Source organism: Rhinolophus hipposideros (assembly GCF_964194185.1).
Source record: "Rhinolophus hipposideros genome assembly, chromosome: 1".
Classification (NCBI taxonomy): Eukaryota; Metazoa; Chordata; class Mammalia; order Chiroptera; family Rhinolophidae; genus Rhinolophus; species Rhinolophus hipposideros.
Genome location: NC_138047.1, coordinates 31,208,620 through 31,235,184, shown reverse-complemented (window position 1 = coordinate 31,235,184; position 26,565 = coordinate 31,208,620). Strand labels below are relative to the sequence as shown.

Sequence of the window (26,565 nt, the reverse complement as noted above, 5' to 3'; positions counted from 1 at the left end):
TTTTCAAAAATTTTCATTTTTCATTCCTCTCATCCAGTCTATCTGTAATTTTGTTGCTGCTTCCCAGATGATATCTTTTATTCCCTCCTCCTTACATTAAATTCTGGCTTTTTTACGGTTCAACTGTTTGGAGCCTTCTCACATTCACCACTTGTATCGGCATATTTTTATCCTCATTATTTACGGAACAACTATAACACTTCAGCATTGTCCTCAGTCCTTTCACATACATCAGCACATTTGTCTTCCCTGCAAGTTACTGTTCCACAGCTGAGGAAACAAGGTTAAGTAATTTCCTGCAAGATTTATGCAGCTAATAAACAGTAAAGCTGGAATTCAATTCAAGTCATCCCATTCCAAATCCAAGGATCTTTCTTCCAACAACTGCCCCCTAAATCCAAACATTATATTATAGTTACAGGCCTCTTCTCACCTGGGTTTATACCACTGTGGGTTGGCCCCATAAGTTCTACAGAGGCAGGTGGGGTCTTCATCACCGCTCATTCAACAAATATTTATTGAATATTTCAAGTACTGCTCATGGGGCAGAGCAACATATACCATGTAGAACAAGCCCTTAGGAAGCTTATAGGCTAGTCGGGGGAGACAGAAAACAAGCAAATGGTGTCTGGCATTGACACACGAAGTCATCACCTAATGCTCAACAAAAACCGAAGTAGCAGACATGCCTCCTTAAGGAAAGACTGACATCAAAATAAATCTATTCTTATTAGAACAAATTAAAGACTATTCATTTATAAGGTGAATTCTTCCTCTAAGTAATAGACCAGAACTAAATATTTAAGCAGCATAAATATAAAATTCAGGTGCCAAGAAGCAATTTGACACAGTCTTTTGGTTTTTCAATCATTCATATTCGTGCTCAAGCATTTTGCTTGTTGCTTTCTGTCTTCACTGTTCCTATTATAATATTTAAGTTGTTATCATTTCCTATTTACTGAGGATTCATGGTCGTTAAATAAAAACATCAAAGAGAAGAAACTCCTTTCTCACTGATCAATCATGGCAGGTCGGTCACCCTGCAGGGGTAGGGAGCCACAGCAGAGGCTGCTTCAGAGAACCAGCCTTCGTAGGAGACAGCAAAAGTTGCCGTAAACATCCCATCCCAAGTACTCCTCACCTCTTTTTGTAACATCATGCTGTTTTATTTTCATTATAGCATTAGGACTATTTGATAGGATCTTGTTTATTTATTTGTTTATTCTCAGTATTCTTCCACATCACAGTAGACACTTTGTCTTGTCCCTAGAAACCACGAGGATACCAAATAATAGGTACCCAAGAGTTAATAACTGAATGAATGAGGAGATTAAGTGGAACAAAGTCTTTACACTAAAAGGTTTCTTATCGAATGAGATGGAAGTACACGTAAAAAAGCCAGTGTATCTGCGCCCTGAGGGCACTAATGTAAATGGCTAATATTGCTACTATTCTTAATAACCTGTTCCCTAGAACTTCCCGTAGCATAGGGAATTATCCCATCATTTTTGCTCCACCAGATTGATTCCTATCTTGGTCCCCTCTGGACTATAGTGCAGCAGTTGAAAGTAAAAGAGGAGAGTTGCTCTCCCTATCCTCCACAAGGTATATAGTCTGTTACCCTTATGCGTGCTCAATCGCTTTTAGCATGGGACCTCACCATAAGCAGAGAAAAAAGGAGAATGTGCTTACAAGTTACAAAGGCTGCAGAAGGATGAATACATGAGCACCTATATGATAGAATACTGCAGAGCTCTGAGGAGAATGCGGGTAAAAATAATCTTTGTAGCTGATAAGAGTAGGAGCAAACACTGTAAACTATCAAGGTAAAAGCTAGCTTATTCTGAGAGAGAGAAAGAGAAGCCAGGAGACTACATTGAACCTGGCTCCAAACTCCAGTACCCACAAGGCTGTGTGACCTTGGGGAAATTACTTAACCTTTAAAACCTCCTAATCTGTGAGATCTAAATAATAATAATGTTAATCACAGAGTTGTAGGATCAAATTTGTCAATGGAGATAAAGAATTTAAGACAATGCCTTCATAAGGCTGATGTTCAACTGATGTTTCAACAGCACTAGCACCTTCAGCAAGAAAAATATACAATTCAGAGAGAGGCTAGAATGAGATAAATTTACTTTGCAGTAAAAGCCTAAATAATCCATTAGTATCTATTTAAGTTTTGTTTAAATATAAAATATATTTAAAATTTTATTTCTACTTATTGTTTTATAGTCAGATCAAACAATTTAAAGATAAGGAAATAAATCTTAAGAAAAAAGAACAATACTGGAGATATCACACTCCCTGACTTTAGCTTGTACTACAGGGCTACAATAATCAAAACAGCATGGTATTGGCAGAAAAACAGACACACAGACCAATGGAATAGAATTGAGAACCAGAAATAAAACCACATAAATATGGACAGATAATTTTTGACAAAGAAGCTAAAAACATACAATGGAGGAAAGACAGCCTCTTCAATAAATGGTGCTGGGAGAATTGGATAGCCACGTGCAAAAGAATGAAACTGGACTGTTATCTGTCACCATGTACCAAAATTAATTCAAAATGGATCAAAGACTTAAGCATAAGACCTGACACAATAAACTGCATAGAAGAAAACATAGGTACTAAACTTATGGACCTTGGATTCAAAGAGCATTTTATGAATTTGACTCCAAAGGAAATGGAAGTAAAAGCTAAAATAAACAAATGGGACTATATGAAACTTAAAAGCTTCTGCACAGCAAAAGAAACCATAGACAAAATAAAGAGGCAACCAAATGAATGGGAGAAGATTTTTGCAAACAGTGCCTCCAATAAGGGGCTAATATCCAAAATATACAAGGAACTCATGAAACTCAACAACAAAAAAACAAACAACCCAATTGAAAAATGGGCAGAGGACCTGAAGAGATATTTCTCCAAACAGGACATACAAATGGCAAATAAACATATGAAAAAATGCTCAATATCACTAATCATCAGAGAAATGCAAATAAAAACCACAATGAGATATCACCTCACCCCAGTAAGAATGACTATCATCAACAAGACAAATAGTAACAAGTGTTGGAGAGGCTGTGAAGAAAAAGGAACCCTCATACACTGTTGGTGGGAATGCAAACTGGTGCAGCCATTATGGAAGGCAGTGTGGAGGTTCCTCAAAAAATTACAAATAGAATTACCATATGACCCAGCAATCCCTCTCCTGGGTATCTACCCCAAAAATCTGAAAACATTTATCCATAAAGACACATGTGTTCCAATGTTCATTGCAGCAGTTTACGGTGGCCAAGACATGGAAACAACCAAAAATGTCCTTCGATACATGAATGGATGAAGAAGTTGTGGTATATATATACACAATGGAATACTATTCGGCAGTAAGAAAAGATGATATAGGAACATTTGTGACAAGATGGATGGATCTTGAGAGTATAATGCTAAGTGAAATAAGTCAGACAGAAAAAGCAGAGAACCATATGATTTCACTGATATGTGGTATATAAACCAAAAACAACAAAAGACCAAGACAAACAAATGAGAAACAAAAACTCATAGACACAGACAATAGTTTAGTGGTTACCAGAGGATAAAGGGGAGGTGGGGGCTGGGAGATGAGGGTAAGGGGTATCAAATATATGGTGATGGAAGGAGAACTGACTGTGGGTCAGGGATTTATAGATGATGTAATACAGAATTGTACACCTGAAATCTATGTAATTTTACTAACAAATGTCACCCCAATAAATTTTAAAAAAAAGATAAGGATAGATAAATAAAATAGATACATAGATAATAAAATATCCTTGAGTACCTTCTAGGTTGGTTGTTTGCTAGCCTATATATAGCACTTTATTTAACCTTCCCACAATCCTGTGAAAAAACTTTTTATTCCCATTTTACAGATGACGAGACAGACTCAATGAGGGTGACAAAGTATGCAAGGTTACACACATTTTAAGTTGCAGAGTTGAAATTGAAGCCAGGTTTTTCTGATCCCATAGACTGTTTTTCTCCCATGGCATTATTCTGTCAAAGATACTACTCCATTTTAAAAATTGTAAATTTACTTCATTCATTATAAAATATTTTGATGAATCTTTTTGGATTCCAGCATTAGAGCTGCTTCTCCAAGATTGGTGGAAACTAAACATTCTCAAAGAAAACAATGAATCTGCTATTCAAAACAAGTTCCCCATCCTCACTGAGGGACCACTTCGATTGGAAATGCTATTCCTGGCTAAACCACCAAATCAGCCCAGGCAGGACTACATCAGCAGAGGGGAACAATGAAGGTCATTCTCTGTTCTGGATAACTCCCTTGAAAAGTAACATTTTGCCAGCACTATTTCTGGGAAAACCCAATCTGAAAAGATAGCATGTTCTTAGGAGACCCGAAAGAGGGTTACAAAGAGATAAGGGACAGCTGAAGACATGGCCTCTCTGTGAAGAACCTGGCTTCTTAACTAACTCTATAAACATCTTTGTATCCAACCATGGTAAGTATTTTATTTCTCATAAAAGAAATAAAAAACATAAAAGTAAGACCCATTTTCTTAATGAGTCAATTGTTATATTTGTACAAAGCCTTTATACATGTAATCAAAGAATAGGTAAGTTGGTGTCTTGCTAATTTATTCAAAAAAAGAAAGTAGATAACCTAGTTCATTGCTGTGTAAATTACCAGAGTTAAGAGCTAGCTACTTTTTCCAGAAGAAGCATGAGGTTTGGGGTTTAATATTTTCTATATAATCACATATATTCTATATAATCTATATATTATTTTCACATATATTTTATATATTCTATAATCTATATAATATTTTCTATATAATCACATATATTAACATTTTTAATGCAATCTCAAGTCTTTTGGTAAACTCTTTTGCCAAGCTTCAAGATTTCACATCCTACATATATACATATACCACATATATATAAATTCTTTCCTATCATCATATACACACAGCCATCCTACTTAATTCTAAGATGTTTGATGGTAGCTAAAGTCTCATAACCTGGTGTAATTCATTCATTCAACAAATATCTACCATGGCAGCATTCTAACACAGTGAGAGGTCAATATTTTATTGTAAATTAATTATTCATATTCCATAGAACTAAATAAGATATTTCAGCTGTCACACCCTTATCTATCATTTTTCATTAATTGTAAAAGAACTACATATCTTATCCCCATATAATTATCTATCCTAGAATTATGAATGATTGAATAAGAACAATAACTTAAATTTTTATAGCACTTTCTAGTTTGTAAAACATCTTTCCCATACATAGTGTGGTGGTTCCATAGTCTGATTCAAATCCTGTCTTTTTTGTTCTATATGTATGTAGCCTTTGTTGTTAATCAGTTACTAAACTTCTTTGTTTATCATATTCTTATCTGCAAAATGGGGATAATAAAATCTGTGTTATAGGGTTATTGTGAAAATTAAATGATGTTTACACAGTACCTATCATTAGCACATGCAATAAGCTATAAAAGTTTTTGCTATTATTACTAATATCTCATTTGTGACTCACAAAAATTCTATGAACTAGACAGGAGAGATAGCTGTATCCATGTTATGTAGGTAGGAAAATTTAGGCGAGACTTTAAGCTTTCATTCTTCCTTTTTGCTCTTTATTCCAAGACGTGTCCATTTGTAGAGGGAATAATTACTCACGAATATACAGAGGGTGCAAAAAAAATGTATACACTTTTTAAGAAAGGAAAAAACTATTAAAATTATAATTTTCAATATATACTGGTAACAAAAGATGAATACAAGTCATGTTTGACTTCTGCAATTACAAGAGGTGCTGAAAGTGTTTACCATCAGCGTCCAGACACTTCTCATTATGGCGAACTACTGCTTGAGCATAGATGACATCTCTTAAAATGTGTATATGTTTTTTGGCACTCCCAGTATATGGGATCAAAATTCAAAGTGTGATTAGTTAGTTTTGTTTACTTGCTAAAACATTTCTGAGTATTACATTTTCAAAAAACACTCATTAAGTATTTAAAACCATTAAAACCGTTAGTTACTCGTTGAGAAAATATTTATTAAGTGTCTGTTTAATAAAGTCTTTGGGCTTAGTGCTATGGAATTTAAAAATAAGAATTTGAAATTAGAACACATTTTATTATTTAGTCAAAACATACATTCATACATATAAAAATATTTGTTTTTTATGCCAGCGATGATAAAAATAAATTCTACAAGGATTAGAATATAAGAAATGACTTAGTGGCACATTATGTTCATTGAGGGCAGGCTTTATTGTAAAATCACTACCTCATGGTTACTTTTAAACTTCACTGCTCACAAAGGCAATGAGATTTCAGTGGACTTCCCAGCCCTGTGTAGTTTTATTGGGAATCCCATTTTAGGTTTAGTAATACTTATGGGTTAAGTGCTGGAGGAATGAATGACAGGGCAGCCCAGCATACTGAGGTCTGGACTAGACCAGCTAGGTACTGTGCTTCTGAATATATTTGCAAAATGCTCATTCAGATAACCCTCTCTAACTCAGAATTCTCTAAAGTTAAAATCTGTAACAAGTCAGGCTCAAAATGAGGTGATGTTTATCTTTTTACTCTCTGAATCTGCAAAGGAAGATTTTACAGAGAATAAGATTGTAAAGGAACGTATGTGCTCCATACTCAAAAGGAAATAGTAAGATAAATTTCTAGTATTGTTTTTTGGAATACATATGACACACTGCTTCTTTCTTTGTAATAACTATCCTTTCTATCTTATTTCAAGGTAATGTAAGGTGAGAAAGTAAAAGTAAAACCTGTGCAACTACTCAACAAAATAAAGGAAGGGAGGAGTGGAAGAATTCTGGTTGGTTAAACCCTTAGCATAAACTCCCACAAGTCCCTAATTGAATAGCAGCCATGAAATTTGGGAGGCCTTTTCCTATCCCCAACTCCATGTGTGGTACCTGACTGGCCAATGACAGTCAGCTCATGACATTGCCTGGCTCTGCCTTTAGTTCAAGGGCAGATACGATACTGAAGTTGGTCCCATCACAGAAAAACCCAAGAGAAGAATGGGTACATATTTGGGGCACTCAGGGTAAAATAAAAATGTGGGGCCGCTTGTTCAAAATTATTTTATATTACTTTATTTATATTGTATGATTCATCATATTTACATTTATTTATGTTATTGTTAATAACTTCAACAGCAAAGCATTGAACAAAGTGTGGTGTCCCTCTATGCTCAGGGCCCCTTGCAACTACAAGGGCAGCAGCTTATGAAGCCGGCCAATGGTTAGAGGAGTCCTCCCTCCAGGAAACTCTGTAACTCTCCACACAGGTATATTGGAGCAGCAGTCCCAGGATTTCTCCATAATGTTAGGTAAGAAATAAAGGTGATTGTTTAAAAGCTGTGGGGGACTCCAATTCAGTCAGAGGACTTCTGCCTTTTTATATGACTTTAAGGTGCCAGAGCAGGGATAACCAAACACACAAGCATTCCTGGTTTTGTCCACCCAGTCAAACATTGCATGAAAGAAGTGCCTCTTCCTAGGAAACCAGATGTGTCTGCCCACTGTGTTTCAACTTCAGCTTGGAGACTCACATTTCTCTAGGGAAACTGCCCACATTCGGGACTGGTGAGGAGCCCATGCCCTGACCTTCTCTCCCAAGTTTAGCCAGGAGAGAAAACATGTTCTAATGCCAGTGTTCCAACTATTGTGCTAAAATGTTTGCTGCCTTATGCCGGCATCTAAATTATAGTGCACATAGTCAGGCCAATCCCTTATGGGTCAGTCATTTTGATTCCTTGATATATAGAGAGTTTCTCAAGAAGATATTAATGACTTTGCTATATCTCCACTATGGATAGATTGGAGGAATGTAGCCAATTTGTAACTGAAGACATATTTATTGGGCAATAAGAAATGTGTCTTCTTTACCAAGAAGATATTAACAGGAAATTTTATAATGTTTTTCTCCTACTTGTTACCAATTATGTCAATTTACTTGTCAGATAACCAAAAAATAATAGGACTCTGTGTGAAACCTGGCCTTGAAAAACGTAAATTCTGAAACTTCTCCATTCCCTGCCATTTACATGTTAGGGTGGAAATGGAAGTAACTGGAATAGAGGGCTCTGCAATAATTAATAAAGCTAAAAAGGAGAAACATAGGAAGCTTAAACATGGAAATGAATGTATAGAGTTGGAATAGCAAAGAATCAGAGTCAAAATTAATGAGAATGCCCAGGTTTGAATGGAGCGGATATAACGATAACCTAGAGAGGTGGAGACCTAGAGGGTAAAGTGGAAGGCATAGAATACTCAACCCAAAAAAGTACAAGAGGGGAATGTTGAATCAATTTTGTTTCAGGGGGCATTGTAATTTTTTCCTATAATTGGAAATTTCCTATAATTGGAAAAAATATGTATTTTAATGATGATGAATTAAATACTTGAAATAAGATTTAACATATTGCTCTGTAAAGCCTTTGCTTTCTCCAGGTGATTTCTTAAAACTAGTGAAGTAGGATATTTTAATTAAAAACCAAAAGTCCTCTGGGCAAACAATGCAGAGAACAACCCTCTCTCAATTCAATTATGAGAGCAAGTTTAAACTCTACTACAAGAAGCACTAGAAAATAATGCTTTAAAAAAGAACCTGAGGAAATTGACAAAATGTTGAGGCACATGGGCATTCATTGTACTATTCTCTCTACTTTTGTGTGTGATTAAAAATTTCTGTGTGAAATAGTTTTTTAAAGAAAGGATTCTGAAATATCGTTGACCAAAAAATCTGAAAACCTACTAAATATAAACATCCAGAAATATTTTGTAAAATAAAACAAACATTTTTTACATAAACAGCTGAACGCTCCATAAAGAAAAGGAAATCTCAAGATTCTAGGAATGTAGCAGTGAACTGAGAACCTTCAGTCCATAACATTCCACTCCTGCCACCCCCCAAAATTCATGTCCTTATTACATGCAAAATACATTTATTCTATCCCAACAGCCCCAAAAGACTTAGGATGTTCCAGTATCAACTCTAAAGTCCAAAGTCTCATTTAATTATCTAAATCAGATATGGGTGAGACTCAAGTTACGATTCATCCAGAAGCAAAATTCCTCTCCAGCTGTGAACATGTGAAACTAGACAAGTTACATAATTCCGAAATACAATAGTGAAATGGGAATAGGATAGACGTTTCCATTCCAAAAGGGAGAAATGGGAAAGAAGGAAGGGTTAGTGGGTCTCCACTTGAACACTGATGGTACTGGATGTTTCCCCACGCATAACCTGCTTCACTGCCTCCTATGATTGGCTATAACATGGCCATGTGGCTAATCCCCAAAATCTAGACCAAGCATGAGTTTTGATTTAAGAACTTCATTTCTTTCCCATGGCAACCCTCCCATATTATTTATTTTTAAAATAAATAAATTGTTGACTTTAGAGGACACATAATATGGTAACATTGTCACTGTGGCTCAACAGCCATTGGGTCATCATAAATCAGTCTCCTGAAATGCATAGCCCAAGGCCTTTGTCCAGTGCACATTTATCAACATATAACCCAAACAGAAACAAACTCTCTGAGCTTGATTACTTAATAAACCATGGAAGAATTGGAAGTCATTCCAAAGAGGGAATTGTAGAATTCTAAACCTCCTACTTCCTGAGGTGATAAAAACTCTCATTAATACATATAAAAGTAAGGTTAGCCTTCACAGAAAATTGAAAACTAAAGACTGTTCAATTTATCTAACTTATCTATAATCAGTTATAACTGTCTTACGTAAGACAGTTATATTATAAATAAGTTTTTAAATTTCAGAATGAAACAGTATAAATGGATTAAAAATGGAAACTCCAGGACCTCCTTTAAACTAAAATTTACTTTTATAATTGTAAATAAAATATCATGATATTTACAAAACATGTATTTCTTACAACATAAAAATGGTAGGAAATAGCAATCTTGCCTTTAAAAGAAATAAGAATTGAAACGGATCATGTTTTCTTTTATTTATGAACCTGTCTTGTAGAATTTCTCAAGTTATAAATAATATGTTCATGTCTCCAAGGAATTACTTGGCTACTTGGGGACAGGATTTCTCTTTGATCCGTCTTTACAGAGTAGATAGCCAAACTTCAGGGCTTGGAACCCAGTAAATAGCTGCTTATGAACAAAAGGTTCTTCCCCGAATATTAATCTAGGCTCTTAGAAATTGAGATGTCTCATAAAGCTTAGAAGGGTACATCAGCATCATATTGACTTTACACCAATTAATATAATTATAAACAAGTACTGTAAGTCATCAATTCACACACCACAAATATTACGTTAATGATGCAGAGCAGTAAAATAGGAGAATAAATTATATTAACACTAAAAGACAAGGAATGCTTTGCATCAATGTGAACTGATGTAAAGCTTTTGGCTTGAAAACTTACCATACTTATTTCAACTACAAGTAAGTGGAAAGGCATATTCTCCAAAGGCACAAGTAACAGCAAACAGATTTCCACTGATGGGAATCAACACAAAATTGTACAAAGACCAAAACCCTGAGACAGACAGCAAATTGAATTATTCAGGCAAAAGAATAGTGTCAATTTTCGTTCAGAACCAGAGAGTGACGTAGAGTACAGGGTGTTGTTTTTTTCTGTTTTTTGTTTTTTTAACTTTTATCTGAGAATTTGGCTCTTAAAAGATAATTTTTGTCTTTGAATTTGATCAGGATTATTTTTGCAATGCTGTTATCAGCATGCTACTAGCTTTTTGTGTGTGTTTTCTTTTCTTTTTTTTTTTTTCTCTATATAGACCAAGGGTATTGGGTTGTTGTTCTTCCTGAAGAGGATATTAATGAATCTGGAGAGCCATAAGCCTTTTTTGACATGACTATTTAACTCTGACTCTCATTTGCTGTATTAATGTGTTATAGGCACATTACTTCTGGGGACGCATGTCACCTGGGGGATATTGCAGGATTCATTTTGGAGAGAGGGTTAGGAAGTCTTGCCCAAAAATCTCTGAGAGGGAGGAATGGGATTGTAGCCAAAGGAGAGTGAATGAGACACTGTTCCATTACCCCTTTCAAAAGCCTAGCTCTGCAAGTAATTGTGTTTGCTCTCCCTGGGAGGAACCCAATACATCCTAAGGACAAAAAGTCACCTAAAGATGGAATGAGGAGGAAGGAAAGGAGAGCAGGGAGAAAAAAGAAAAAGAGAGAGTCCATTCCTATTTTTGAATTTCCTTCCTTCCTCTCAAGAACTGTGTAGGTCTCTTTACTAGAATGCTACCATGCGAACCGCACAAGCATGCAATAACTATTTAAGTGCTTCACTTGTTCTTGCTTAGATGTTGATGTTAGCCAGAAGCCCATGTCTGAACCTCAGAACTGTTCTTTAAGCCTAAATAATATGATTTAATATATAGAAGAGGGCAACCAACTGGCCTTGAACATTGGGGTAACGCTGGTGTCCAGCAGACCACACAAAGGATGGTATCCAGGGTCATGACTCCAGTACATTTTGGAGTAGTAAATTCCTAACGAAGCATCTTAGCCAGACCTCAGACTCTCCCAGGTACCAAAAAAAAAATAAATCTTTTCCTTTAAGGTATGAGTCCTAATCATAATACAAAGACCCCAATGGGCCCAGACATAGAATTTTTGTTGTCTATGAAAAACCTGGATGGGAGAAAAATAGCATCTCTACTTCCATTGACCTCCAACTGAAATGTAACATACTTAAATTATCAAGGTAGGCAACAAAGTAGAAAAAGAAATTAGAAATCATAGCTATTTTCATATTAACATGGGGTTATTGTAAACATTTCAAATTATTGTTTATGCTCATCCATGTTATATAATTATACTTATTGACCTACTGCTAGATAACACTATTTCTATATCACATATTACTATGTCATGAATTTATATTTCTAATATTTTGATAACTAAATTTTAATAGAATTGTTTTCCTTTGTGATTCTGTGTTATTTATTTTAAGCACTAAAACATTATTCTGAGAAGGCACCTATAGACTTCACCAGATTGCCAAAGATGTCCTTGGCACACAAAAAAGTTTAAAAATTCTGCTACTGGAGCATTGCTGCTTTTTCAAGGAATGTGATACAAACAGCTAGAACTCAGGTACTTTAAAGCAGTATTTCACAAGCTGAAGGATTGTACAGGCTTTTTCACAGGAAGAAAGCTATGCAAAATTAGATATAAACCCCGCTTTATGCCTATAGGTATAATACAAGTATAAAATTAATATATATAAATTAAATAGAAATAAAATTACAAAACCAATACAATTTAAATGAATTGTATTAATATATTAGTATTAACATTGTTCTGTGAACACACCATGAATGTGATACTAACTCCTGAGGCACAAGTTCTTCTATATTTGGGGAACTTATACTAGCACATAGTCCAATTGAGTGAGTCAGTCACCATTTTTCCCTATTTGAACTGCCACGAAGACATCCTTTGTACAACAGGCAAGTACATACTTTGTTATGCAATTGAGAAGAATATATATGTTTATTTTTTGATGGCTGGCAAATATCTATTAAAAAAGGCCCAAGATGGAGCGCTCCTGTCTAGGATGCCAGGTCAGCAAACTGAAACGTCAATACTTGTATGTCCTGGTGAATGCTCTGCTTGACCAGAAACACGGTATACACAGTCAGCCGCTCCCTATATTTCATACCAACTCTGGGCTCTATACTTAGTTTTTTTACTCCTTTTTTACCGCAAACAAGCCAATCAGATACTTTCTGTTTCTCTCTTCCCTGTTCTTTATTCTTCATCCTACAAAAGCTTCTTGCCTTCTGCCCCATTTTGTAGTTCTCCTAAAGGAGACTGTCCAATCAATGAAGTGTTAAATAAAGCTTGTATCACCTAAATTGTCTTCTTGAATCATTTTTTAACAGTGTAAGCAGTACAGCTTAGGGGCAACATAATCATCAATATAAATTCAAATACAAGCACCAAAAATCCAAATCGGTACTTGTTATAAGATGGTTATCCAGGTTATTGAGAATAGGCTTACATTAATTATTTTTATTATCATTTAAATGAAAGAATTTAAGAAATTCTTATAGAGAATTCTTGGATTCCCAGAATAAATCTATGGTCCCTCAGACCCCAGACAGAGAAATACCATCCAACAATATATTAACAGAGGAATGATAAGGATACAATTCTCAGGTACATCTAAGCCATTCACCCATCCACGTTTACACATATAAGCATTGATTCCCACTCCAAACCGCATAATAATGTACAGTCAGTAATCTATAGTAATCTACAGACTCATGGGTTCATGACTCTGAAGGCAATAGAAAAGACTTTTGAAGAATATAATGAAAACATTTATTATCCATTATAATGGATAATATCAGTAAAGGATCCATTACTGATAGGTATAGAAAATGTTAGGAAAAAAGGAGAGGAGACTTTTCCTGATTTCAGATGTCTAATTAGACTCCCTCTCCTTAAATCCCCCCTTGGATAGTTGCCTGACTAATAGTAATCAACACTTGCTCTGATCCTCTTAGCTTCATAGTCTTGCAGAGCTCACTTACAAACTAAGAGAAATACCACATTAAAAACACAAAACTAGGAAGAAGAATAACCTTAGGGTTTTGGATTGATGCATAAGTTTTCGACACTTAGCAAATTTGAGGTATGTGTTTAGAGCATTTTGATACAGAATTATCAGTGCTAATAAATCAGTTATTTAGACAGCTTCATTACCATGATCCAAGTCATTTTATCTTCCAAAGAGAGACTCTGAGTAGTTCACTGAGAAAAAAACACACCAAAAAGCTAATTATAAGGTGAATGCCGATTATTGCGAAAATGGCTAAAATAAATGATGGAATAATGACAACGTGGAATACTATTCAGCCATTGTAACAATGACTTAGTGGTATTTACATGACATATTCATGAATGAGAAAAACATTACATAGAAAAATAAATGTAATAAATGTGACCCTGTGTTTTGAAAAACAAACAATGACAAAATCACCTCTACCTGTTTGTTATTCTGCATGCATGTATGTGTATATTTGTTCATATGTAATTGTATAAGCATGGAGAAAACTATAAAAACATACACACTAGGTTGTTAACATGGGTTAACTGTGGGTAAGGACAGGATAATATGATGCAAAAGGAAGGGAAAGGAATAAAGTGATTCACATACAACAGGAAAAAAACAATTCCATGTAAAATTAATGTAAATAATATAGTCATATTTATGCATTATAAAAAGAAGAAAAGTCAACTCCCAATGTTGGAGAAAATGAAAAAGAAAGGTAGAAGTGATTGAGGGGTGAGAAGCACTTTCAGAATGGTAGAATGCCTAAGATCCTCCAAAGATCTGCTCCTCCATGAAAGCAGTGAAAACACTGCAAAAAATTATCAAGATCAAAATTTTCAGAATTAGGGGATTTAACCAAAGGCTTGCGTCAATTAGGTGAACACTTATTCAAGAAAAATATCTGAATTACAGTAAGAACTATGAGTTTTTGTAGCATTTTAACTCGCCCTAGTCCCTTCACCCTCTCCCCAGTTTTGCGGTAACCTTAAAAACTAATGGCCTTGCAACCATGGTAACTATGAAAACTGGCAACCTAGGAGGCAATGGAGAGGGAAGAATGGGTTTGACCTCCCCAAAAAGCCACCCCCAGGAAATTGTCACCATTCAATCTGTCTGCAAGCTTCCTGGAAAGGATGCATTCTCAGGGCTTGTCTTTATTTTATGTGATTCAGAGCTTTCTCTATGCAAACAGCTCTATTCCAGGGCCCTTTTTGGAGCACAATCTGTGGCAACATCACCACTACCAGAGGCAAGAATACCTGTTGGAAATAAGAGGCCAACAAAAACTTTAAAAGGAAAAACTAGGGAATAAGGTGTCCAAAGGGGCCTTGGACAAGTCCTGACATATGTCTTGAGATCTTAGAAGGCCAGGTTCATGTTCGGGGCTGTGCCATATTCAAGAAAGCGATGAGAGGTCAGTCACAAAGCCACATGCTTATTGTATGATGCTCTTAATATGAAATGTTCAGAATAAGCGAAATATAGAGACAGAAAGCAGATTAGTTTTGGACACAGGCTGGGAGAATGGGAAAATGAGGAATAATGGATATGGCATTTCTTCCTGCAGTGATGAAAAATGTTCTAAAATTAGATAGTGGTGATGTTGTACACCTCTGTGAATAAGTTTTTAAAATACTGAACTGTCCATACTAAAAGGGTAAATTTCATGGTATGTTGACTTTGTCTCAAAAAGCAGTTCTTTTTTAAAAAGCGAATGAGAGATACGATGTGTTCTCATCGGATGTAGATTGATTTAGGAGCTGGTTACCAAAGAGCCTACTGAGAGAACAGAACATTTTAAGCTTTTAGCACATTAACCCACTCTCTTGTCACTTTAATTCCTGATCAGAGTTTCTAGGTTATTCTATTGTGTGCCACATTATTTTTAACCCAAACGCTGTTGGCTGGTCAAAGAGTTTTTCTCTTTCTTTAAAAAAACATCAAAATGTTTCTGTTTAAATGTTTACAAAATATATCAGGAGAAAAGGTGAAAACAAAAATCCAAATACGGAATGCAACCTAGAAAAGTCCCTTGCTGCAATATAGCATGAAAGCTAACTATGGACATTTTCCCTTTCCGTATTACAACTGGTTTTCAAAATGCAACTAATGAAACTCCAGAAGCAACAGATGTCAGGAGAAGCCTATTGGACATTTACAAAGCCCAGCTCTGCTGCGCAGCGTAATGGCGGGGGAGGGGGTGAATTGGGGGGAGTTCTGGTTACAACTTTACAAACTGCAGTATTCTATGCTTTGGCATGATATTAAGAACCCCCAGGAGGAAATGTCTTTTAAAAAGGCTATTTCCTGGTACCTTTTGCCAGGAGTTCTCCCCTTGGTTTCCTACCCAGGATATTTGGGTAGGACAGAATGTCTGGCTACTGTATTTTTGGACTGAAGTGGATTTAAACAGCCTTTACATATGCCTGGAATTTAAAATGACATTTTCATTAGAGAACAATTGAAAAAAGAAATAAAGTAAATTCTCTGCTGGGTATTAGTACAAATACAAGTCATTAAATAAAATAAATAAATAAATAAATAAATAAATAAATAAATAAATAAATAAACATCAAATCCAGAAGTCATTTTGAAACGCCTATAGTTCATTTATTTATTCATTAAACAATTATTTATTGATCACAGAATATACAGCAGCAAAAACAAAACAAAACAAAAACAAACCAGACTCCTCTTCTACTGTCCTGGAGCTTAAAATTTGCTCCAGAAGTAATGCTTTACTTCTGCAGACAAAGCAATAAAATTAAATGAGGAAGCATGAAATACTTGAAAGAGCATGGGTCTAGGAGTGCCAAGATCAAAATCACAATTTCATGTCTACCAATTACTAGACAAGTGATATTGAATATGCCAACTTAATTTCCCTAGGCCTCAATTTCATAGCTTGAAAAATGGTGTATATTACCTTTCCTGCGTATCTCATCAGTTAATTGTAAGAACCACGCAGAAAATATTCAAACATGCCCTGAAAACTACCAAAAGCTCTGTAATCACAGGCTAGCAATATTACTGAAATGTACGAAAATGATCTAATCCCTTGCAATAAACAATTTCAGTTAATATAGACAGTCTGTTGAGGATCTACGTAAAGCTTAATGCTGTCGGGTACATTACCAACATAAAATGACACATATTTGAAGCTTTCAGCCTTTCTCCATTTAATCATTCTAATTTCACCTGGATTTCCTTTACATGTCAAATTACATTCATATTCTCAAGTAATGTTCCAGCCATAGGAAGAGAAAATGAGTCAAACAGACTTCCATCAAATTTCCAAACTGAGCAACAAGTACCATATGTTTCTTTACTCTTCAGGGTATGTGTTTGTCACCTCTACTCAAATCTTAACAAATAATGGAACTTTCAAAACAGAGACAAATCCACTTAGTAAAAGAAAACAATGTCTGTAATTGCAACCACATTAACTGGACTGAGTTTTTACTGAAACTACTTTTGCACTTCTGATGGAAAAATACTGTCCTTAAGAATAATGAAGTGCTTAAGACATGACCAACATATTAAAAACCTCAAAATTAAACTCATAAGGAAAATAAATTTTACTTGGCATAAGTCAGGTTTGCAGTATCACTGTCAGGTAAAGAACACAAATCCGTATAAATCACTGGTGAACACCAAGCATAAGAAACAGTTAAAACCTGTAGGTGCACTATGAAACGATGGAATCCAAATAGTCTGTCTCTTTGGGGCTAGAGATATAGAATAATCCTGCTTTTCTTCAGCCAATGGCAAACATATACTGTGATAGCTAAGAGTCAGCTTAATCCTTCCCTTCCTGGCTCAGAATGAAAACAAATACTCTGTCCTAGACCTCAGATGTGATTTCCTTCCCTGTGTGGGATTTCACGAAAGAGGGAAGAACAAACAAGAAAATGTTCATGGATGGCTGGGCTTTGTATAATTTTCAATGACATCACTTTGTTTTAGGGAGTAGAAAATAAGAATCAAGACAACTGCAGAGAAAGTTCTTACAATGACAGTGCTCTGATTATGTTTTATCAGTGCTGACCGGATCAGAGCTGAAGTTCTTTGGCACTTTCCACAAAATCCACTCCCATCAACACTCTGGAAGCTTAGTAACTTGACTAAAAAATCTGAGGTATTAAAGAATAGAGTCACATTGCAGAGCATATGGTCTGCCACCATCTAACTGACCCCACATTTTCTGTCTCCTCTTTCTCTCCCAGCTCTTTTACTGGAATAACTGACAGATCCCTCCATGTGTGCTCAGACAGAAGTTTTGCACATGCCGTTTTCCTCAAGCTGTGATTATTTGTCAGTTACCAACACGTAAAATAAATTGCACAGCCAATAAAAGAGGAAGGAATAAAGAACACATGGACACATCAAAAGCAAAATGGGGGAATAGCTCCTATTAAATCACTCGGCATTCAATTATAGAGTGGGATCCCTCCTACAAGGCATGGATAACTAAGTAACTTCACTTATTAATTTAACCATTGCAAAATAAGGAACATGAAACTTCAAAACAGAAGCACAGATTTTCAGAGGTGAGCCACCAAAATGAATACTGTTATATTGGGGCAAACAGCATACATTTTTATGCCTCAGAAATGTTGAATGACATTGATACATTTTCATTACTTATGTCCCTATCTGGATGGCTGAGCTGATGGCATTTCATGTTTAAGAATAGGACACTCTGCCAGGCTTATCAGATAAGAGAGTGGAGCTTTCTTTGCCTGTGTGACCAGTAACCGACTGTGAAGTGAGATAATCTGTTGCCATACTTAAAAATCTATCTGTGGGTTCCAAAGACATTAAAGGGCACATGCATTCAGCACCTTCAGACTTACTTGTGTTCCTATGATTTTGGTCCCCCAGGAAAGAAGCATTTGTGGTCCAAGCTGGAATGTGTTGGTTGGGTTGTATGGTAGATGTCACTGTGCTCTCATTATAAATTGTATTAATAAGAATAACATCAGGCACTTGAACTTCACCATCAGTGGCCACGGGTTCGCTCCCATTTGATTTAAAATAGGCTTCTTTTAATGTTCCTGAAAGACCAAAAAATAAATAAATATTTTAAAACATTACCAGAAGTATTTATTTTTAAAAACATATTAAGAAACACTCTAGAGCTATTTTCCCATGTTTCGTTCTATCTAGGCAAACACAAAGAGAAAGATGATGGCTAGCTAACTTCTTTGGGACAAATCAGAGTTTCTCTTCTACAGCAAATCACATAACCCTGTGAAGAAACTATGTCTTTCTCCAATGCTTCAGGTTTAAAAACTGAGTCTCCTACCTAGGGTCTTGGTGCTCAAAGGATTTAGGGCAATTCCACCTCACCTGAGACTCACCATAGATAAATAAAACATGGTGAATCTTACAGTGTTTGCTTTCTGTTTCTCAGTTTCACCCATCATTTTATGCCATTTCAGTACCTATGACACGTGCTCTCATACCTCTATATCTGCCTCTAAAGTGCACAATAGTGCCTCACTAGCCTCAGCTTTCTTCACATTTTGCCCCATATATCAGTGAACTATGCATAACAGAAAAATAAAAATAATAGGGCTCGTATACTTACCAATACTTGTATCATAGAAACCAAAAAAACAAAAAATAAAAAAAACAAAATAAAATGAAACTCTAATTCCAGCCAAACTGAAAGGAGAAACTAAATTATCCTCATCTTTACCTAGAAGGTATAAAATATAATTACAAGAAATAAGAAATAGTCATTAAACTAAGATTCTCAACAGGTCCCTTTCTCAAGGTATTCATTCATTGACAAAATAAGTATCAAATCTGACTATTGGGAGTCACCTAGCTTTGAGTTTAGGCAGACACTTTTTAAAACTTTGAAAGCAATAATGTATTTTTAACTCAGTCAAAATAGACAACAGACTGTTTTCAGAATATAGCACTATAGTTGAGTATGCTACAAAAATAAATGAATGTGATATTGATCTATTATAGAAATACCCAAGGGAATTTTTTTTTTAATTTTACAGTGAATGCTCTAATTGGTTCTCACTTTTCCAAGCAGTCCATGCACCATTAAAAATAAAAGAAATATAAATAAAATGTCTAATATCAGTCATGGAAAAAATTTCTCTACACGTGTTTGACACTTGCAAAACATTAACTACAAATCAAAATAGAAAAGCAGCTGTTTTCTAGCTAACTAAGGTCAACAGTTTCATCTGCCAAAGGATTCTAAATAAAACATTGGAACATAAAAGCGAAATCGTGACCAAGTGGTGCAGGTAACACATTCTGCAAACTGTCTGTGTTGACATACAATTTATGAGTAAATACCAAGTGCAGTAGGTGGAATAAAAGACTTAATTTGATTGTTTTTCACTTTCAAAATAATTTAGAACGTACCCTGGATCAAAATAAATATGTGATAGACTTGATTACTATGGAATATGCTTTTCACTCATACAGAAAATTTTACGAATCCATTAGATATAATTTTGTTTTTATCCATTTGTTAACTGGTCTCTTCTTCACTTGTTTTGCCGTAGAGATATTGCACATAACGTGTTGTTTCCACCAATGGCTCTCATGAATATATAAGGCCCATAAAGTTGATTTAACTTATCATGCACACCCTGTGAATCAGCAAGCAGCTCTGTCAACAGACTTGTAGCAGCGACAATCGCTCATAGCGACATCCCGAGCAGTTCACTTAAAAGGAGATCCTTATCATGTAAAATATCCAACAGTTATATATTAATGTATTTTGTAATGATTAACCTTATTAATAATCTTTCCTTTATCTTTTCCACTTAACCACAGTGGTGAAGGTGTTAATAACATCTTTTTACTCTAAGAAGTCCTTTGAAATACTAACTTTCTTAAAAACAATGAGACAACAACTTTAAAAATAGCAACTTTCTCGCTCTTAAACTCTACATATAAAGCAGGTTGGCAGACTAGAGAGAAAGAACATATGATATATGATAGTTGCTGTAACTAATTTTCCTAAAACTATATTTTTGAGGCAGACAGACAGGCCAACAGAGAGAAAGAGAATAAGCCTAAAGGACGTGTCTTTAAAAGCCTGAATTCATTAGACAATTTGTTTTCAAGCATCTCGGGAAACTGACTAACTCTTAACTCACAGTTGGTCATCTATGATGCATTTTTTTAAAAAAAGCACAAAAATAAGAACTCAATAAAACTAAATACTCTCAAACTATGATGAGCTATAAAAATGCTGAGTTATTAGCCTAAAGTAGAGTGTTCATTCTTCCAGTGCTGCCCCATCCTTTTCCACATTCCTGTTTTTATAGTTCGGTTAAAAGTACAGGTTCTACAGCCTGAGCACCTGGGTTTAAATCCCATCTCTAGCACTTACTATCCTGAAACTTTGGGCAAACTCTCAACTGCCACAAAATAAGGAAAATAAAAGTACCTCTCTCATCGGGCTGGTCGAGTCACATTGGTCAATACGCATATAAACACTTGGAACAGTTCTGTCACACAGTAAGTTCTAAGTAACTATTAGTCATGACTAAACAATGATAGTAATTAAAGTAAAACTGTCTTCCTTGGACTACTAAGGTACTTTTAAATAAATACCAATTTCCTTTTATTATAAGTGTATCCCAACGTAACAAAATGGCTAAAGAAATTTTCAAAAGTGAATCACAACCCTTGTTTGGAGTGAAATAACTTTGGCTCTTTCACGCTAAATTATTAATAGAAGACCGCATTGTATCAAGATTGTATGGCTCAAAAGTGTTTCAGCTCTATAACACAGCTCTAACAATGTTTAAGAAATAATCTATAATTCCAATAATAATAGCACAGCTTTACCCATCACCTACAATGAATGGATAGAGCGCTATGGTTGGCTAAATAATGCTACCCCAGAGACGTCGACATCCTAAGTCCCAGAACCTGTGATTACGTTACCTTACACAGCAAAAGGGATGTTGCACATACAAGTTAAGGAATTTGAGATGGGAAACTTATCCTGGATTATCAGGTGAGCCCAAGGTAGCCACAGGATCCTTACAAGCAGAAGAGGGAGGTGAGAAACATTGTGCCAGACATGCAGTGTGAGAAAGACTCAATAGGCCATTGCCCAGTTGAAAATGGAAAGTCACAAGGCAAGAAGGCAAGAAGCCTCTAGAAACTGGAAAAGATAAACAGAGTGTCTCCTAGAGTCCCCAGAAAGAATACTGGTCTATCAAAACCTTAATTTTAGCCCAGTGAAAACTATTTTGGAATTCTGACCTCCATAATTCTAAGGTAATAAATTTGTGTTGTTTTAAGCTACCAAGGTTGTGATAATTATTGCAGCAGCAATAGGAAACTAATAATATACGCACCTTACTAAATAGCTTCACTCTAAGAAGCTACTAAGTTAGCCTTCTGACAATCCTAGGAAACAGATGCTATCTAAATTAACCCTTCTTCGTGGAGTTTCAGAGAGGGAAACTGGAGTTTATAAGAGTTATTGAACTTACCCAAGAATTGAGGTGGGACCTGACAGCTATGCATGCACATAAACCCACAAAAACTTCTCACTTTGGACAAGGTACACAGGTTTAAAAAAATCAACTATCATATGCATGTAAAAAAAAATTACCTTCCTATGATGTGAGTTTGAAGTTAATTCCTATCTTTATATCTCTAGCCATGTGGTAACACATTTACTTCACATTTTTATGTGCCAAGAACTTTATATTTACTCTCCACTGAGAACACAAAATCTAGTAAGAGATTCTTATCATCAAAATAATAGATTTATAGATTAATCGAGGGAGAAAGCCATGTAGTCTAAAAAATATAAACCAAGCTACAAGTGCTTTGAGAATTGACTGTCATTTCAGTTGAGAAAGTCAGGAAAGGTTTCTTAGGGGAGAATGATCCTCGATATGAGTCTTAAAAGATCATTAGGGATTTTCTGGTTTTGAGCAAAGCATTTGTGGGGATCAGGGAGGTGTGGTAAGAGAGAATGGAGAGCTTTCTAGATAGAGTAGAGTGGGAAAGATATGCAAAAGCCTAGCAGCAAGTAATTAAGCATTGGCTAGCACACAGGGGACTGGCCAGAGAAGAGGGAGAGAGAGTCGAGGCCAGTCTGTGAAGGGTAGTTCCTGTTAAGGTTTGGAATTGATCTTATTGTGATGGAGAACTTTCGAAGGATCTTAAATAGGGTGGAACATTAGAATGACCATTCTGGCAGCAGGGTGAAGCTTGAAAGAGGTCAAGTCTAGAGGATAGTTAGAAGCCACTGCAGTAGTCCAAGGGAGAGAACAGCAGGGCCTGACCCAAGGCAAAAGCAATGGGGATAGAGGAAACAATTGGGAGAAAGCTTTCTGGTTGTCCCACAAGAATCTCCAACTTAACACGTCCAAAGTAAACTTCCAACCTTCCCTCCACCTACCTGCAGGCTATTCTTCCACCTGTACTTCCTACATTAACAAAAATCAAACTGGTTGCCCAAGCCAGACACCCAGGAGTCAACCTTGACTCCTACTTCTCCTTTATATCAAAATCTAGTCAGTCTGGATTTCTGTTGATTTTAATGCACCAAGTGCCTTAATTTCAGCCTTTATCATCTCTTACTTAGACCATCACCAGAGCTCTAAATTGGTCTCCCCAGCTTCACTTCTTTCTACCTCCAGTCCTCTGAAGTGTAATCACGTCTGTTGTTCTTTGCAAATGTAAACATGATCAGATTTCTCCCCACTTAAAAACATCAGTCAATGGTAAACCATCATCCATCATGATGGTTTTCAAGTATTTTTGTAGCAGATAAATATTATTTTCAAATAAATAGAAGATCCTATAGCTACAAAATAGACATGAGCTGTAGTTTGAGATTAATTTATTTTATAAATTCTAAATTTATAACTTATTATGAACCAATCAATAAGAAAGTAATAGGTAGTTTTGGTGACATAAAAATTCCAAAATCCACAGACAACAGTTTAGTGGTTACCAGAGGGTACGGAGGGAGGGGCTTGGTAAATGAGGGTAAAAGGGATCAAATATATGGTGATGGGAGAACTGACTCTGGCTAGTGAACACACAATGTGATATATACATGATGTATTACAGAATTGTACACCTGAAATCTATGTAACTTTATTAACCATTGTCACCACAATAAACTTAAATTTAAAAAAATTCAAAATCATTGTTAATGTAATTAGATCTGCATCATCTTGCTATTTATTTCTCTATTTTATTTGCACATATTCAAAAAACATTCTGACTCATAGCAATGGGTAGCTACAAAAATGACAATATTTTGGTTTTTTTCCCCCCACAACTTACTTCTTAAACGTAGGATATTGTTCATTTAAAGAGATATCGCATGATCCAAACAAATATGAATGAATTCAGTACAAATTATTTGGCTGCTGATCTCTACTTGGTTAAATATTTGCATGTAATATTTGGTTTGAGTGTGCATTTAAAATCTATTTTTTTAAATAGAAAGTCGAAGCAAACAATTATGTAATCCTTGAGACTCCTCCTCAGAACCTTAGTTCCATGGAATAGAGTTTGAAAACCAATGACCTAGACGATAAAGCCCAAATTCCTTAAGACAACATGCAAGATTCTGTCATTTGCACTTAATCTATCAATCTAGCTGCATTTCTTCCAGGGCCAAAATTTCACCGAGTTTCCTAGTCCACCTCCATCTTTCAAGGGATCATACTTCTGCACTTGCTATTTTCTCAGCCAAATGTGACCTGTGTACTACTGCCTTCTAACCTGAATTTCTACTAACTTTGTTCCAAAGGTTAAAATGTTAATGCTCCATGAAGCCTTCTGTGACCGCCCCCAATGCACTTTGTATATACCTCTGTCATCAGGTGTTGCCTTGTCTTATAATAATTTCTTCCTCTCAACTGTGAATTCCTGAGAAAGAAGGACTCATTTAACCATCCTTGAGTTCTCAGGGACTTTCAAAGTTTCTGCTACCTAACAATCACTCCTTAAATGTTTTGAATTAATTAATATTAATAATAGTAACTAGGAGAGTGATTATAGTGGCTGAAACTGCAGACTGCATAAGATAGTCAACAGATAACCCTTTACTGAGTTGATATTTTAGGTTGAATGAGTACTAAGTAGAAATCACTCTTATAAATCATGCTGATTTTAATATTGATTTCATTTTTCTTTTGTGATGGAAACACTCACCAACAAAGGAGAGCAGAATCACTAGCAGGACAATGAGAGCACAGATACATGGAATCAGAACCAGCAACAGGAAACGGAGAATGTTAGCAGTCGTCAGCTTCTGAGAGCAGCCATCACCGATGTTATCTTCATCAGCTACCAAGACCTAAAGCAAAAGAGAAATACGAAACATGGTTTGAATATTACAAAGCAACTCAATACATGATATGAAATGGTAGAGTATAGCTACCCATTCAGAGCAGCAGCAATTCCTATGAGATTTTACTGTGTGTACTTCAGAGCATGAAATGAGGTCAGTCACCAAATCACGCAAATAAATGAACAATTAATGGTACAACCATTCCGGGCAGAGCAAATCATCTATTCATGAAATGCTTTTCAGGAGTACGTAAAATTTTAATGATATTCCATCTTGACTTTTTAAAATATATTTGCCAATTTGGTATTATTTCCAAGGGCTATAAATTACCATGGCAAGAACTCAGCTTGGCCCAGAGCTATAAGCAAAGACTACCTAGTACAGTGATAAGATATTGGTGACTAGGTGTAGACAAGACATTCTCCAGACTTCATTGTTGTTTGTCTCATTAGTCCTAACCCAAATCTGCATGAATCTGGATAAAATAAGTTTTCAGCCATGAATAACTCAGCAAGGTTGAATGTTACTGACCAGGTATGTAGTGACAAGTTGAACAATGAAAGAGCGCCTATCCAGTTAGCCAGTTAAAACACTGACACTCTCTCAGGACGTTCTCCGCTCTCCACACTGCCCCTGCAGCCCATCCATTTGTAAAAGGATGATGAGGTACAATAGTGATGGTTCAGATAAAGTTCTTGTCTTCAAATATTTTAAATTTTGCTTAGTTCAGTATCTTGCCAGAAATGATGTCTGGAAATTCATTTACTGCAAATGGCTATCTTTGGGCAGTGACTTTTTCAACAGAAGTTTAAGCTGGAATTAAAAATGATCTGAGTAACTCACTAATAGCAACTCTGTTTCCCTTAATGAAGATAATTCTCAAGGTTCTGTCTTGGACTTCTGACTCTCCTTGAGTTTTCTCCTCTGACAGTTTCAGAGCTTGAACGATAACCTCTGTGTTAACTATCTCCTGAATCTCTCTTGAATCCCAAACCTCCTTTCAAGTTATATCACACATATTTTAAATGCCTACTACTTGACAGCATCTCCCTTTCTCCTGTATCACCGCCATCAGCTTTTAGTGTGTTCATTTTTTTCCATCCTCAAGCCTATATCCCTTTTCAGCCACCGTCCTCTCTCTTCTTTCTCATCCAAAATGCCCTAAGAGTTAATATTTATTGTCCAGATTTCCTCACTTACTGTTTATACTCTTGTGGCCACTACAACTTGGCACCCACTTCTATCACTGTACCAAAACAGCTCTTGCTAGGGTTACCAACGACCTCCATATAAAAATGACATTTTTCAATCATCCTTGTAATGACATCTCAGAATCATCTGAGAGATTGAATTCTTAGCCATTCCCATCTTCTTCAAGCACTTTCTTCCTCTGACTTCTCATTCTCCTACTTCTCTGGTCATTCCTTCTTTTTCTGTAAACTCTTGTTTCACATTCACTCTCTTCAGGCAATGTCACCCACACAAATGGCATTAATTGACAGCTCTACACATGTGACATATCTTTAAATAGCAAGCATAGACCTTTCTTCTGACACCTTTGTATCCAACTGGCCATTTGACATCTCCTCAGTAGACATTGCAAAAGATA

General features: G+C 35.8%; 1 protein-coding gene across 4 annotated transcripts in view; it reads right to left on the bottom strand.

Moving 5' to 3' along the window:
* CORIN (corin, serine peptidase) overlaps positions 1–26,565 on the bottom strand; it is a 204,292-nt gene that overhangs the window by 142,098 nt on the left and 35,629 nt on the right. For all 4 annotated transcript variants that reach the window (XR_013994118.1, XM_081061606.1, XM_081061607.1 and 1 more), the window contains exons 2-3: positions 24,818–24,962; positions 18,490–18,690 (exon numbers count right to left, since the gene is read on the bottom strand). Coding sequence is in view for 3 of the 4 variants with exons in the window: in XM_081061606.1 (XP_080917732.1) it covers positions 18,490–18,690; positions 24,818–24,962 (346 nt within the window). In the remaining variant the exon portion in view is untranslated. The remainder of the gene's footprint in view (positions 1–18,489; positions 18,691–24,817; positions 24,963–26,565) is intronic.